Here is a 12,945-nt window from a genome sequence, read left to right on the forward strand (position 1 = left end):
GAAGAGAAATATGTCTTTGAAGTAGCGTTGTTTCACTTTCTAATGTAGATGTGTTCTTCTGAATGTCTGCCAGGTTTTGTGGTGTTTTTTTGATTACTGACATGTAAGTTTAGCCTCATACAAATTTGACTTGGTGCTTTCCTTTTACAGCTGGCTGATAAGCTCTGTTCCTCCTCCTTTTTCCCTGTCTGTCCTCTACACTTTGTCTGCCTCTCCATGTCTCTGTCTGTCTTTCATTTTTTAGATATTGATGAATGTGAGGAGAGCCCAGACATTTGTGATGGAGGCCAGTGTACCAACACTCCAGGGACGTACCAGTGTCTCTGCTTTGATGGCTTCATGTCGTCTGAGGATATGAAGACCTGCCTGGGTAACGGATGCACATTTTATGCCCAAAATGAAACACTTCAGCTACATCCTCCGCAGCTCTGCGCTTATTAGATCCAGGGGGATCTTAGAGATTAGAGAAACAAAGTAATAATCATCTTAAATGTTATCCAAGATATGAGTCATGAGAATAGGACTTAATGACTCAGATCGCTGAGCGTGTTTGTGAGAGTACAGAGAGTAATCTAATGTTGTTGTTGATTTATAAGACAGTGAACATTGTGTTAGTTTGGTTGAGCAGGGAGGAATGCCTGACATTTAGATGTCTGGTTCCACTGAGTGAGAAAACAAAAACCTGACATTAGTTACGTAAGGACTTATAAATGAGTCTGCATAAACACAGTCTCTCTCACTGCTGTGTTTATCAAAGCACATTTTAAAGTTTTAATATAGCTCATGATGTAATTTCTATGTGACTCACTTACGCATAACGCAGCTTATCAACCCTGTTTGACGGGCCCAATCAACAAAAGCTAATTCCCTTTTATTTATTGTCAACCTTTTTCTTTATTTTAGTTGTGTTTAGCACATTAACATTCTTGCTTTTGCTCTGTTTCACAATTCTCTTCCCTCACTGTCTAGATGTGGATGAGTGTGAGCTGAACCCAAACATCTGTCTGAGTGGGAACTGTGAGAACACTAAGGGATCCTTCATCTGTCACTGTGACCTGGGATACTCAGTACGCAAGGGAACCACCGGCTGCACAGGTGAGCGAAACAAACGCAAACACACACACACACACACACACACACACACACACACACACACACACACAAGCATTCCTACCCACAACAAAATGTCCTGTCAGTGGAAGAACATGGACGGGAGTGAAAGGATGGTGAGTCAGTGGAAGGCTGCGACTGATTAAGTGGTGAAGACAAGGTGCATGTGTGTGTGTGTGTGTGTTTGGTTTTGGTGAACAGCAGGAGTGAGAGCGAGTCGACGAGAGAGGTGAGAAATGAGAGGATGCAAGGAGAATGTCTGGCTAAGCAGAAGCAGCTCTAACATTACTCACCCTCATTCAAGAGCTCCTGTCTGAGCTGACAAGAAACACGTTCGCAGACACGCGTACATTGACGTATGCACTAGCAGCAACATCAGCGGGAGCAGTGAGATCACTATCTTCGGTCAGATGTATGCATCACGTTGCAGCTTTGTTTATTCCTGTGTTGCTCTTTCATTAAGGTCAGTTAAACATTACGTGATGTTTGGCAGAGTTCTGCAGCACATAATCACCTGTAAAGGCTCCAGAACACATAAATACAAAGTCCATCCGGCTGGTAGAGTCCTCTGCTAATTTAGACTCACTACTCGTCCAGCCAGAGTTAAGTCTGATTTATAAGGCCACTTAAAAGTTTCGGATTGAGGGCTAGTCGAGAGTTTGGCTAGTGATCTTATCTGGCCTCGTCTCGATGATCGAAATGAGTTAGACACACAGTCAGCAGCAGCACGTCTTCCTTCAGACGCAAATAAACAGATCTGTCTGAAGTGTGATTCAACCCCCCACCCCCCCCCACTCACTTACTCACTCACTCACACATACAAACACAGGCACACGCACACACTCTTGCTCATTCTAATCCCATTAAAATGGCCATACAGTATTTTCCTTGTTTTGAGAAAGCTTGGGTTGCAGCAAAGCAGCCAGTTCTGATTCACAGGTTTGGAATTTCAGCCCCAGAATATCAGGGAATCAAGACGCTAATTCCTCTCAGGCAGGCAGGACGTCTTGTTATAGACAAGCAAACAAGACCTGCTACTCTTTTTGGAACGGATCTCCTTCTAATATATTAAGACAAGAAAAATGCATAAGAAGTTGGTTGTCAATGTCGAATTGCCTTATGTGGGCATGTTAGTATGTATAGGCTAAATCCTCTTGTGTGTGTGTGTGTGAGGGTTAATGAGTAAGTGGTGCTCTCAGGCCCAGATCTGATCCAGCTGTTGATGAAGCTCCCACAAGGATTATTTCTCTATTTTATTCAATAACACACAGAACTCAAGGGCAGGGTGTGAGTATTTGTGCGTAGATTTTTGCACTTTTTCATCTTTGCGTGTATTAGAAAGTTTGGACTGGGTGGAGGTTCACTGGTGGAGTTCAAAAGCCGGGGAGTGTCTTAGCATTAAAAGAAAGAATCGGGGTGAAGGGTTAAACACATTGGCTTCATTGTCTTTTTGCTGAGTAACAAAAAAGTAAAACAATGCAAATTAACGAGAAACTATGCAACTTTTGAAACAAGAAATAACACAATTTTCCTCCTTAATTCAAAATTAATGAACAAAACAACATTCAGATGCCCAAATGAACACTGAGAGAAGTTTTCCTCGCTGTAATCATTCCTCCTATTCATACTGGCTGTTAAAAGATCCCCTTCAAATGTGCTTTTACTTAAAGTGAAATCCACAGCGTGTCCACCAGTGTTGGGCAAGTTAAAAATAGTAATTAGTTACAGGTATTAGTTACTTCTCTCAAAAAGTACTTGAATTGCTTTACCAATTACTGCATATAAAAAGTAATTAGTTACTAGGGAAAGTAACTTTTGCCTTACTTTTAACACAAAAATGTAACTCGTCCCAAAAAGTTCCGTTCACTTGGTAAAGGGTCTGTTTTGTTTTCCCCACAACCCCAAATCAGTTCAGTTCAACCCAGTTTCACAAACATAAAACAAAGACAACTCAAAAGTCTGCTCCTGGTTTTACCGCAACTCACAACAAGAATAGCAGCGACAGTTCAGTAACAGGTATTATTTACAATATTTAACATTATAACTCCAGAGACAAAGCTTATGTTTTACCATGAGATGGCTACAATGATGTGACTTTACAATGCGGCTCTTAGACACGGTAAGGTGATGTTGTCTGCTTTCCTTTGCAGCTGTTCACTATTTTCACGTAAGACAAAAGTAAGGAGTAACAAGCCCATTTAAATTTCAGTAATTGTAATTACGTTATTTAATCTGAAAAACTAGTTACATGACTACTTTCCACCAAAAGTAGTGTAGTGGAATTACAGTTATTCCTAACACTTGTGTCCACACAGTCATTTTGTGCAGGAATGAATTTAAAAGTTCATCTGACGCTTATATGAGGCTTCAGCAGTCCGAGTTAGTCATATCATGTGGATATCTTCCACATTTAGTTTGTGTCTCCTTGGGCAGTGATTCCCTGATGAGCTGTGGTGGAAGTGTAGTAACAAAAATAGGGACTAACGTCGAAAGATATCTACTTGATTTGACTAATTTGGACGGCTGAAACTTCATTTTAGCTTCAGATAAACTTTTAAATACATTTTTGCACAGAAGGAGGCTTGTGAATCCCTTATATTGTAAGTGCATTATGAAGGGATCTTCCTATGACCAGTATGAAGAGGAGGAATGATTATGGCAAGAAAAATGTGTCAATGTTTATTTGGGCACCTGACAATTGTTATAAGACAGACTTGAAAAATTGTGCGGCCGTCCTTTAATGACTCTACTTGTGCTTACACTGCATTTTTACAATATCTTGTTACAGTATTTTCACTTGTAGCCGCAGACATCACGGTTTATCAAAAGTTACATAGACTCAAAACTCTGCTTGTGTCCAAAGTGGCACATAGGGAAGATGACAACATATAGCTTGTCACAAAAATACAGGCAAAAAGCTTCCCAAATGTGTCAACGACAATACAAAGAAAAAAGGAAAACATTTTAACACACTAAGATGCTAAATGGGGAAAAATGGGGAAAATAAGGCTTGGATTGGCAGACATAATAATTTGTCTCACTTTTCTTCATGGCTCCCCTCCTTTTTTTTGTTTTTTTTTAAGCATATAGCTATTACCACAGGGTCAGGTTGTCAGGAAGGCCGCCGTACTAGCAGACATTTAGACATATAGCAGGACAGAAATGCAATCAGATAAACAGACAATCAATCAGGCAGGCATACAAACACGGAGACAGCTAGACAGCCAGGTAGGCAGATGTGTAATTCTCTGCTAACCCTTTTTCATCCTTTTTTGCCCTTCATCTGTCAAACATTAGCCCAGTTAAATCAAACCTCTTCTTTGACACCAGCTGTGACCGCTGACATGCTTTCTTGCATGCAACAACCCCTGTTTGGATTTTACATTTCCACATGAGAATGTGTGTGTGTTTGTCATGCTCTCTCTGTCATCAAAGGCACGGGGGAAATGATCTTTAATTCCGTCTGTAATCCAGGGAGATTCATTCCCTCCCAGCCCTCATATTAACCCCGTCATCAAATGTAGTGTAAATATACTGTACCCTCTCCTCAGGAAGACTGTAAACCAGCAGCACTGATCTCTAATTGACAGTGTTTTGAATTACTACCCTCACAAAGAGAGACACACAGAGAGGAGTGTGTCTCATTGGCTGATAAGTCCTAACATCTTGATTGAGTTCATAGCATGGCTTCCCTTGATGTGCAGGCGCACACACACATGCACACACACTTGCACACACACTTGCACAATCCCTCTATCAATGCTGTAACACTGAGTTTGCAGGCTCAAGGCCAGGTATTGTGTTGGTCAGTGTTTCACAGGGTTGTTTTGGCTCATATTAGAAGTCACCATTGTTGTAGACCCATAAAGGCTTTTTCCACTGTGCACTATACAATTGATCATGTCAAAGCTGCTTATGGAACAAGCGCTGCAGAGCCAGGTTCACTTGTATCACCACAAGCTGCTTCATAGAGATCCTTATTCATTACACCCTACAGGATGTAAACAGCTCCATGGTCAGGGCAGATCTTAGTAATAGTAGCCAGTTTGATTGTTCACATTAATTGTTCTCCTTTATTAGAATCTAGTGCCACATTACAAAAGGCTGGTTCATATAGAGAGGTATTTTTACAACCACATCTACTAAGTGCCCCAAATATTTCATCCATTGGCAGAGTGTGGATACAATTATAATGCAGGTTTTGCCATGAAGAAAAGTTTATTTGTAGAGTGTGCACATTACCACATCACATTTTTATAGAAATTATATTTGTGAAAGATTACATTTTCCAAACTTGACATCTGGGGGCGGGGGGGGTGAGTATACCAAACATGAGCATTTAAAGAGAGTCTGTAATGGGCTGTTATAAAAGCCTGAGAGGTTCAATGTCTGTAGGTGAAGAGGGATATCTTTGCCTAAAATAACCTCAAGAAGGCTAATTTAGACAGAGCAGACAGAACAAGGCCATAGCATTAGGATATCGTTCTCCCTCTTGGCCGTTTTTATAACTCTGGACAGACTTGCACAATGAAAATCCAGAGACTGGGTTTGCTCATTAAACCTCTGCAGGAAGGCTATTAGTATCAGAGATCATGAGAATGTCTTGCTGCCTTCAGCTCTGAAATGCAGCTCTCCATGGATGAAGACAGTGAGCCAGAAAGATTTAGTTCTGTCATCTCCTGCTGCTGTCTTTATACAATTCAAACCAGGCTTCAACTCACTCCACAGTGCCAAGAACCCCACTGGAATTCAGACCCAAATCATCGGACCATCAGAGCAGCATCAATTTTTCTTTACTTAACTTCTTGTTTGTTTCCTCTTTGACAGATATCAACGAGTGTGAGATCGGCGCTCATAACTGTGACAGACATGCTGCCTGCACCAACACAGCCGGCAGCTTCAAATGCAACTGTGCTCCAGGGTGGATTGGCAACGGCCTTAAATGCACAGGTAAAAAGTGCTGCTTAGTGGCTCCATTTAGACAGTTTATTCAGTATATAATCAAAAGAATATATATTCTCCATATCATGATTCACAAAAATAGAAGGGCTGGAAACAATCAGTGTCACTAATATTTCCTCAGCATCCAAGAAAACTGAGGTGATAAAGCCTTGTTGGTAAAGAAATTAATTCAACAGCCAAAACAAACAGTATCAGCTCACACAGCCCTTCACTGCACTGAACACGGACACTGTATTTTACTTTGAGTCAATGTTTACTCCTGTTTGAGTTACATTTGTTAAAAACTACTGTTTTAATCAATTACTTAGCCTTTAAAAAAAATGAGATGCTTGTGAGCCATTTTAAAGATTTATGTCTTCAATAGGAACAAAGGGGAAAGTGCCACAGACAAGGCAGAGAAGTCACAAAAGTATTAAGAGAAGGAGTGATGCATTGATTTTTCTACCCTGTATACTGTACATGATGTTGCTTCTGTTATGTTTCAGACCTGGACGAGTGCTCCAATGGGACACACATGTGCAGCAACAACGCTGAATGTCTCAACACCATGGGTTCTTATCGGTGTGCGTGCAAGGAGGGATTCTCTGGAGATGGATTCTATTGCTCAGGTCACACCTATAAGCCAGTATCCTTAAATACAGAAGACTCTCCTAATAGATACATGAATGGATTGTGTGTTTACAGACTCTGTGTGTGCCTGTTCACCATTACAGACAGCGACGAGTGTGCAGAGAATGGCAACCTGTGTGACAATGGCCACTGTCTGAACCTACCGGGAGGCTTCCGCTGTGAATGTGACATGGGCTTCATCGCCACTCCTGACGGCAAGGCTTGCGAGGGTAAGACATTACAACACTGCTATTCCTGACTATGCTGGAACCAGACCTCTGAATCACTGCCCACATCCTGAATTACAGTATGTTTAGTGATTCAAAAAGGTCTGGTGTTGCTCTGGTGAATGGTTGTTTCCAAACAGATGCTGCCTTCAAATGAAACTCATGGGATAGTATTTTGTACATGGGAATTCAAAAACACAATATTCTCAGCATTCAAGCGGTGTAAGTTATGAGAACCCTGCTAATGACATTTTTAAAAACAATAACTTCTTTGAGCACTGAAAAAAGAAAAAGGTCACTGAGTTTAACTTACAGTACACACAACTTTTGAACTGGGCTATCAGAGACTTCCACTTATGAAGTTGGTAATATCACATCAGTGGGTCAATCAAATGTTGTTTTCTGAGTAGAGTACATTGTAAGACGCTGGTTGATGACAACCTTGCTATTAGGTGGGCTAACACTTGCTAGTTAGCTGTGTTGGCTAACATGTTAACTGCCATTACAATCTGTTTCAAGTATAGACTGTATGTAAAGATTTTTATTTAGCTTTTTACATACAGTCTCTGTTTTCTTTTTATCTTGTTTTTCCTCCTGTTATCACAGAAAATAATTATTCCTTGAGAAAATAGCAGACTTAAGGTGGGAGCAGAACTAAAGCCAGGTATACACTGTATGATTTTGGGCTGTCCAAGACGAAAGATGACCAACGTGAAAGAAACGTGGCAATATCTTTGGTCGTGATTCCAAAACGGTGGTCCTACGTCGCACTGTGAGAGAGGTTCAAAGATGGCCGTTGTCACAGTCTTGCGACCAAAGATAGCCTGGGATAAAACATTCTGACAGTGTCAGAAATTTAGGATAACCATCTCTCAATGTGACTGCTGCTACAACCTACCTACCTCTACTAACCAACCAACAGGAATGCGGCATGAAATGACGCACTGACCAACGCGACACTGGTGCTAAACCCAATGATGGAGGTAAAACGAGCAAAACGAAATGTTTGGAATTCCAACAAAATCTTGTTGCCAAGACCAGGTCCACATTCTCCTCCTCCTCCTCCTCTTCCTCCTCCTCCTCCTCTTTTTTGGATTTTTTTCCATACACATAAATACCACTATAAGGGCTCGATTCTTCGATGGATGATGCACGCGGATAGCCTACAATTCAGTAGGTGTGATCATCGTACAGTCTGCATACATCAAACTTGATGTTGTACCCAAGTTTATTAGATCCATGTCACACAGTGTGGCCTGAAATAAACTCATAAGATTGCTTAAATCTCACAGTGTGCAGGTGCCATAAAATAAGTTATCAAGCTAATTAGCAAACCTTAGCCAGTCAACTTAGCCAGCGACCATCTGCTTAATGACTGAAGACACTGGGTTAAGCAGTCTGAGATGACAATTAATCTTCTTGAGTGCTTGAAGTATTTGTGTTAAGTTAATTAAACATAGCTTTCTTTGGACAGTATCCATGTTATAAGAGTGATAAAGGTCTTTGAGGCATTCTAATGCAGGAAATCAGTGGACTGGGTGAAGGAAACTCTTACTTTGCATCATAAAAATCATATAAACATTTATTCTCAATGTATACTTCCATTCTCTATAAACTTACTTAACTGCTAACATGGTGGATAATGCAGACCGAGTGTTGTCATGGAAATTTTTTGTTTGTTCACTCAAGAACACACAAAGACACAGGAGAGAGCATTAAACATTATTAATTGTTGAATCAGTTGTAAACGCCACTATTTAAATCTCTCTTAAAGTGTTGACTGAAAATGCCGTCAAAGCAGCTGGACACATCAGTCAGTAGTGACTGGTTAAGGAAAAATTAAACCCCATTGAGACAGACAATGTTATGGAGTAACAATAAAGATACAATACGACTTTATTGTCAGTGAAGTTCATTTTGTGTCCTTAGGCAGTTCTGTTTAATAGGTTTACACGCAGATTAAACATACAGATAAACATATGACACTTTTCATAGATGTACAAAACACACCAAACAGTCATTACAATCATATCACATCATATCCTCTGGATTTAGATCTCAATTAGCAGCACACAGATCTTAGTTTAGCAACAGGACAGACTGATGTATAAAAGAATTCTTCAGTCTGTTGTGTTTAAATTGAGGGACTCTAAATCACCTATTAGAGGGCAGAAGTTGGTATTCTCCGCTAAGAACATTGAGTTAGAAGAGATGCTGTTAATATCACGCAAATGCATGACACCCTCTAGTTACATTAACTGAGTCCAGATACTTGACATGCATCTTCCATAAATAACCAACATATAATCCTTTAACCACAAATAAACTTAGAAATAAACACAGTTATACTCACATTCCATCCAGGGATATCCTAATAGGGATGTAAAATTTAAACTGTCAACTCATGAATAGAATAAGGTTACTAGTACTAGTACAAGTAATCGAAATATTAAGTATTCGAAATATTAAGAAAACGTAAGATCACATGTAAACATAAATAACTGAGAAGGGATCTTGTATGAGATCCTGATCTACTGTAGAGTCAATACATGAACACATTTACGTATGACTGGTAGCAGACGAGTGTGATTCATATCTCAAGTGATAAGGCGAGTGCTGGATCCAATTGAATGAACAGACTGACCTCATTGTGCTGATGTGTCAGACATCCTGAAATAACCTGTCCAGTCCTCCCTGCCTCAACTGGACAGTAATGACTTGTGCAGAGTCTAATGATGTGGAAGAGCACAATTTCATAACCTTGGCAGCTTCTCAGATAGTGTATGTGTGTGTGTCTGTCTGGATATGTCTGGGCATTTTTTTGCCCCAGAACTGTCATTCTTTAGCAGAGGTGAGCGGCCTTCACTTCCTATTGCTGGCTGCCAATTTTCCACCATGATCCCATGATCCACTAATCCCTCACAGCTGGGCCTCTCTCTCTCTCTCTCTCTCTCTTCCCCCCCCCCCTTTATCACTCTCTCTCTTTCTCTTTTACAGACATAGACGAATGTACCTTTTCTGACATCTGTGTCAATGGACGTTGCCAGAATATCCCAGGCCTTTTCAGATGTGAATGTAACCGTGGTTATGAACTGGACAGGAGTGGAGGCAACTGCACAGGTAAGACTAGTCAAAACACCAGCCCAGCTGTCCGCCCCAATGATGCTCTATTTTGACAGAGAAAATTTAAAATAGCGTAAAAAGCAATGGTGTGCAGCCCTCATCTCCTCTCAGCTACACAAATAAAGTGGTGGCTCCTGTTGTTTCTTGTTGTGACAAACTCTAATTTCTGTTGCACTCATGTATTTTTGTGGAGATGCCATTTTCAAAGACTTGTTACTTTGTCTTTCTTTCTCAGATATCAATGAATGTGCAGACCCAACCATCTGTATTAATGGAATGTGTGTTAACATCCCGGGAAGCTACCACTGTAACTGTCCACCAGACTTTGAACTCAACCCCACTCGGGTGGGCTGTGTAGGTGAGACTCAACAAGTTCTCACTACACATTTTCAGTGTTTGATCGTAACTATCCTTGAACTAATTCTGAATCAAATGCAAACACAACTGTCTACCTCAATACCTTTGTTTTTGCGTTTATGTACACAGACACTCGCTCGGGAAGCTGCTATCTGGATGTTCGTTCCCGTGGAGATGCGTCAGAGAGCTTGGACTGCTCCAATGAGATTGGGGTTGGTGTTTCCAAGGCATCTTGCTGCTGCTCCCAGGGCCAGGGCTGGGGAAATCCCTGTGAATCATGCCCTTCTCTTAACTCAAGTGAGTCAACCTGTAGTTTCCTAGATTTTGCATGCATGTTTCTTTTCACTTGTCATTTGAACAACAAAGTTTGTAATTATCAGCCAGAGATATACAGGGGATGTTTATAATGTGTTATATTTTTATCACTTCATTGAACATGTGAATATACAGTATGTATAATTAACTCACCATGCCATCTGGTCAACTCTTTTCCACTATGTTAAGTGATAATTAAATGATAGGGCATGAGAAGCTAGCAGTGGGGAGTTATAGCATTTTAATATTATCATTACTTACTTTGATAAAAGCCTCTTCAAGTTAGTGAAGTTAGTTAAGAAATAAACCTGCCTTTTCAAACCTTTCATTTGCCAGTGCAACATTACTGAGCGGACCTTCACCAACAACATGACTTTCTCTTTTTTAGCCCAAGAGATGCAACAATATTCATGAAGTTATTCCCACCAACCCAACACTTTTTAGTTAGATTTTCTCACTAGAAAGAGTTGATAAAATTGCTGCTTTTTTAATGTGTGTACCTGAGTCAGTCAGAGACTGTAGACTGTCTTGAAGTTTGAGTGGAGAGGGAATCTCTGTTTTGAAAAGTAGCTGAAAATTTTGTTTTTAATCCAGCTACCTACCGCAAAGTAATTTATGTGTCATTGGCCTTGATCAACAACCATACTCAATTCATCTGTTAGTTGTTTTGAACCATGGGAGAGGAAATCAATCTTGGCACTTGTTGCCATTAAGTCACTTGAAGTGGTTTAAGGTTTTCTGTTACTAATGCAGCCAGCAGTAACATGAAAAATCATAACCAAAACACCGATGTATAAACATACCAAAATGTAAATCAGGCCTGATAGAGTGTTGTGATTTAGCCACTCTGCCAACATACAGGCTTCGTTCAGCCTGCTCTTGTCATGCAATGACTGTGTGTTTGCTGTAATTGTTGGTGCTGGTAAAAATGAGACAGCTTTGTGCAACTTACTTGGAAATTGTAAACAGATGGTTCAAAACATTACAGGGAATGACTCATCCTTTTCAGCTGAAGGAAATGCTTGCTTCTATGACAAGAACAAACCCTTTTTCTTTTCGCTTTGTAATTCTGAGTAGCTGCAGTCATGTCCGGTCTGCTGGGTTGTATGGATAAATCTGTGATGACAGATCAGAAAAAGCACAACATATAGTCGAGATGATGACCAGAAATGTCTTTTCTGAATGTCAGGCACCTGACCAGTTTGACCAGTAATTACTATCATTACTGTCAAATTTTGCAATAAAACAACTTTGATTGTGGTTTGTGCCTTGTCTCATTTCTGGCTAATGTGATTTGGTGCTGTTCTGTGTTACAGCGGAGTACAAGACATTGTGTCCCGGAGGAGAAGGCTTTAGACCAAACCCCATCACTGTCATCTTGGAAGGTCAGACAACAACATGCTATCATGTGTTTGTGTGAGGTTTCTCATGTATACAGAAACACTCAAAAGAGATAACGCACACACACGGTCACTGAGTGTTTCTTTTCTTACTCTGGCAGACATCAACGAGTGCCAGGAGCTACCAGGCTTGTGCCAGGGAGGACAGTGCATCAACACCTTTGGCAGCTTCCAGTGTGAATGTCCAAAAGGTTACGCACTCAACATCGAGACCAGAGTCTGTGAAGGTATTTGATGCACACACACCAAACACCAATGCACATAAATAGGCGCATGAACACACAGGTAACCTATTCCTCTCTTGCTCTTGCCCTGGGATGTTCAAGTGGGAAGGAAATTGAGTCCAGCCGTCAAGGCCTTCATTCAGCGAGGACACATGGAGAGAGAGTGAAAAGCAATGAGAGCAAAAAGACAAAGAAATATTGGGCCCTTTTGTCCTGTAGACAACACTGCAGCTCATTCTAGCTCAATATGTGTCTGCTCTAGTTCCCGTCTGTTGCTAACCCAGCAAAGCTCAGTCGGGATGATGAGACAGCTGAGCGCCTAACTGTGTCCAGAGGAGCTAGGCTCTGATGTGGTCAGCCCTCTCCTCAGGGAAGTACACTGAGTCCCCTGTAGACAGGCCAGAGATGACGGAGGGAGGGAGAGATGGAGGAATGAAAGATAGGGGGAAAGAAAGAGATAAATGAGAAGCGTGTTTAGAAAAGAGAAACAGGAACAGAGAAACGAGGAGAGGGTGAAGGGTTAGACAATGACATGTGGCTGGCGGCATTTTAATTAGCGTGTGTTTGTTGGCCAGAAGAACAAAAGCTGGTGTTGGCTCTGTTAAGTCCAGGACTCTA

At 40.9% G+C, this 12,945-nt stretch overlaps 1 protein-coding gene across 1 annotated transcript in view; it reads left to right on the plus strand.

Annotated features, from left to right (window-relative positions):
- fbn1 (fibrillin 1) overlaps window positions 1-12,945 on the plus strand; it is a 66,136-nt gene that overhangs the window by 32,115 nt on the left and 21,076 nt on the right. Inside the window, 10 exon segments of the mRNA XM_067584685.1 lie at window positions 245-370; window positions 970-1,095; window positions 5,938-6,060; window positions 6,558-6,680; window positions 6,786-6,911; window positions 9,906-10,028; window positions 10,267-10,389; window positions 10,518-10,685; window positions 12,020-12,088; window positions 12,205-12,330. Of these exon segments, the coding sequence (XP_067440786.1) occupies window positions 245-370; window positions 970-1,095; window positions 5,938-6,060; window positions 6,558-6,680; window positions 6,786-6,911; window positions 9,906-10,028; window positions 10,267-10,389; window positions 10,518-10,685; window positions 12,020-12,088; window positions 12,205-12,330 (1,233 nt within the window).

This window comes from Thunnus thynnus, chromosome 1 (assembly GCF_963924715.1).
Source record: "Thunnus thynnus chromosome 1, fThuThy2.1, whole genome shotgun sequence".
Classification (NCBI taxonomy): Eukaryota; Metazoa; Chordata; class Actinopteri; order Scombriformes; family Scombridae; genus Thunnus; species Thunnus thynnus.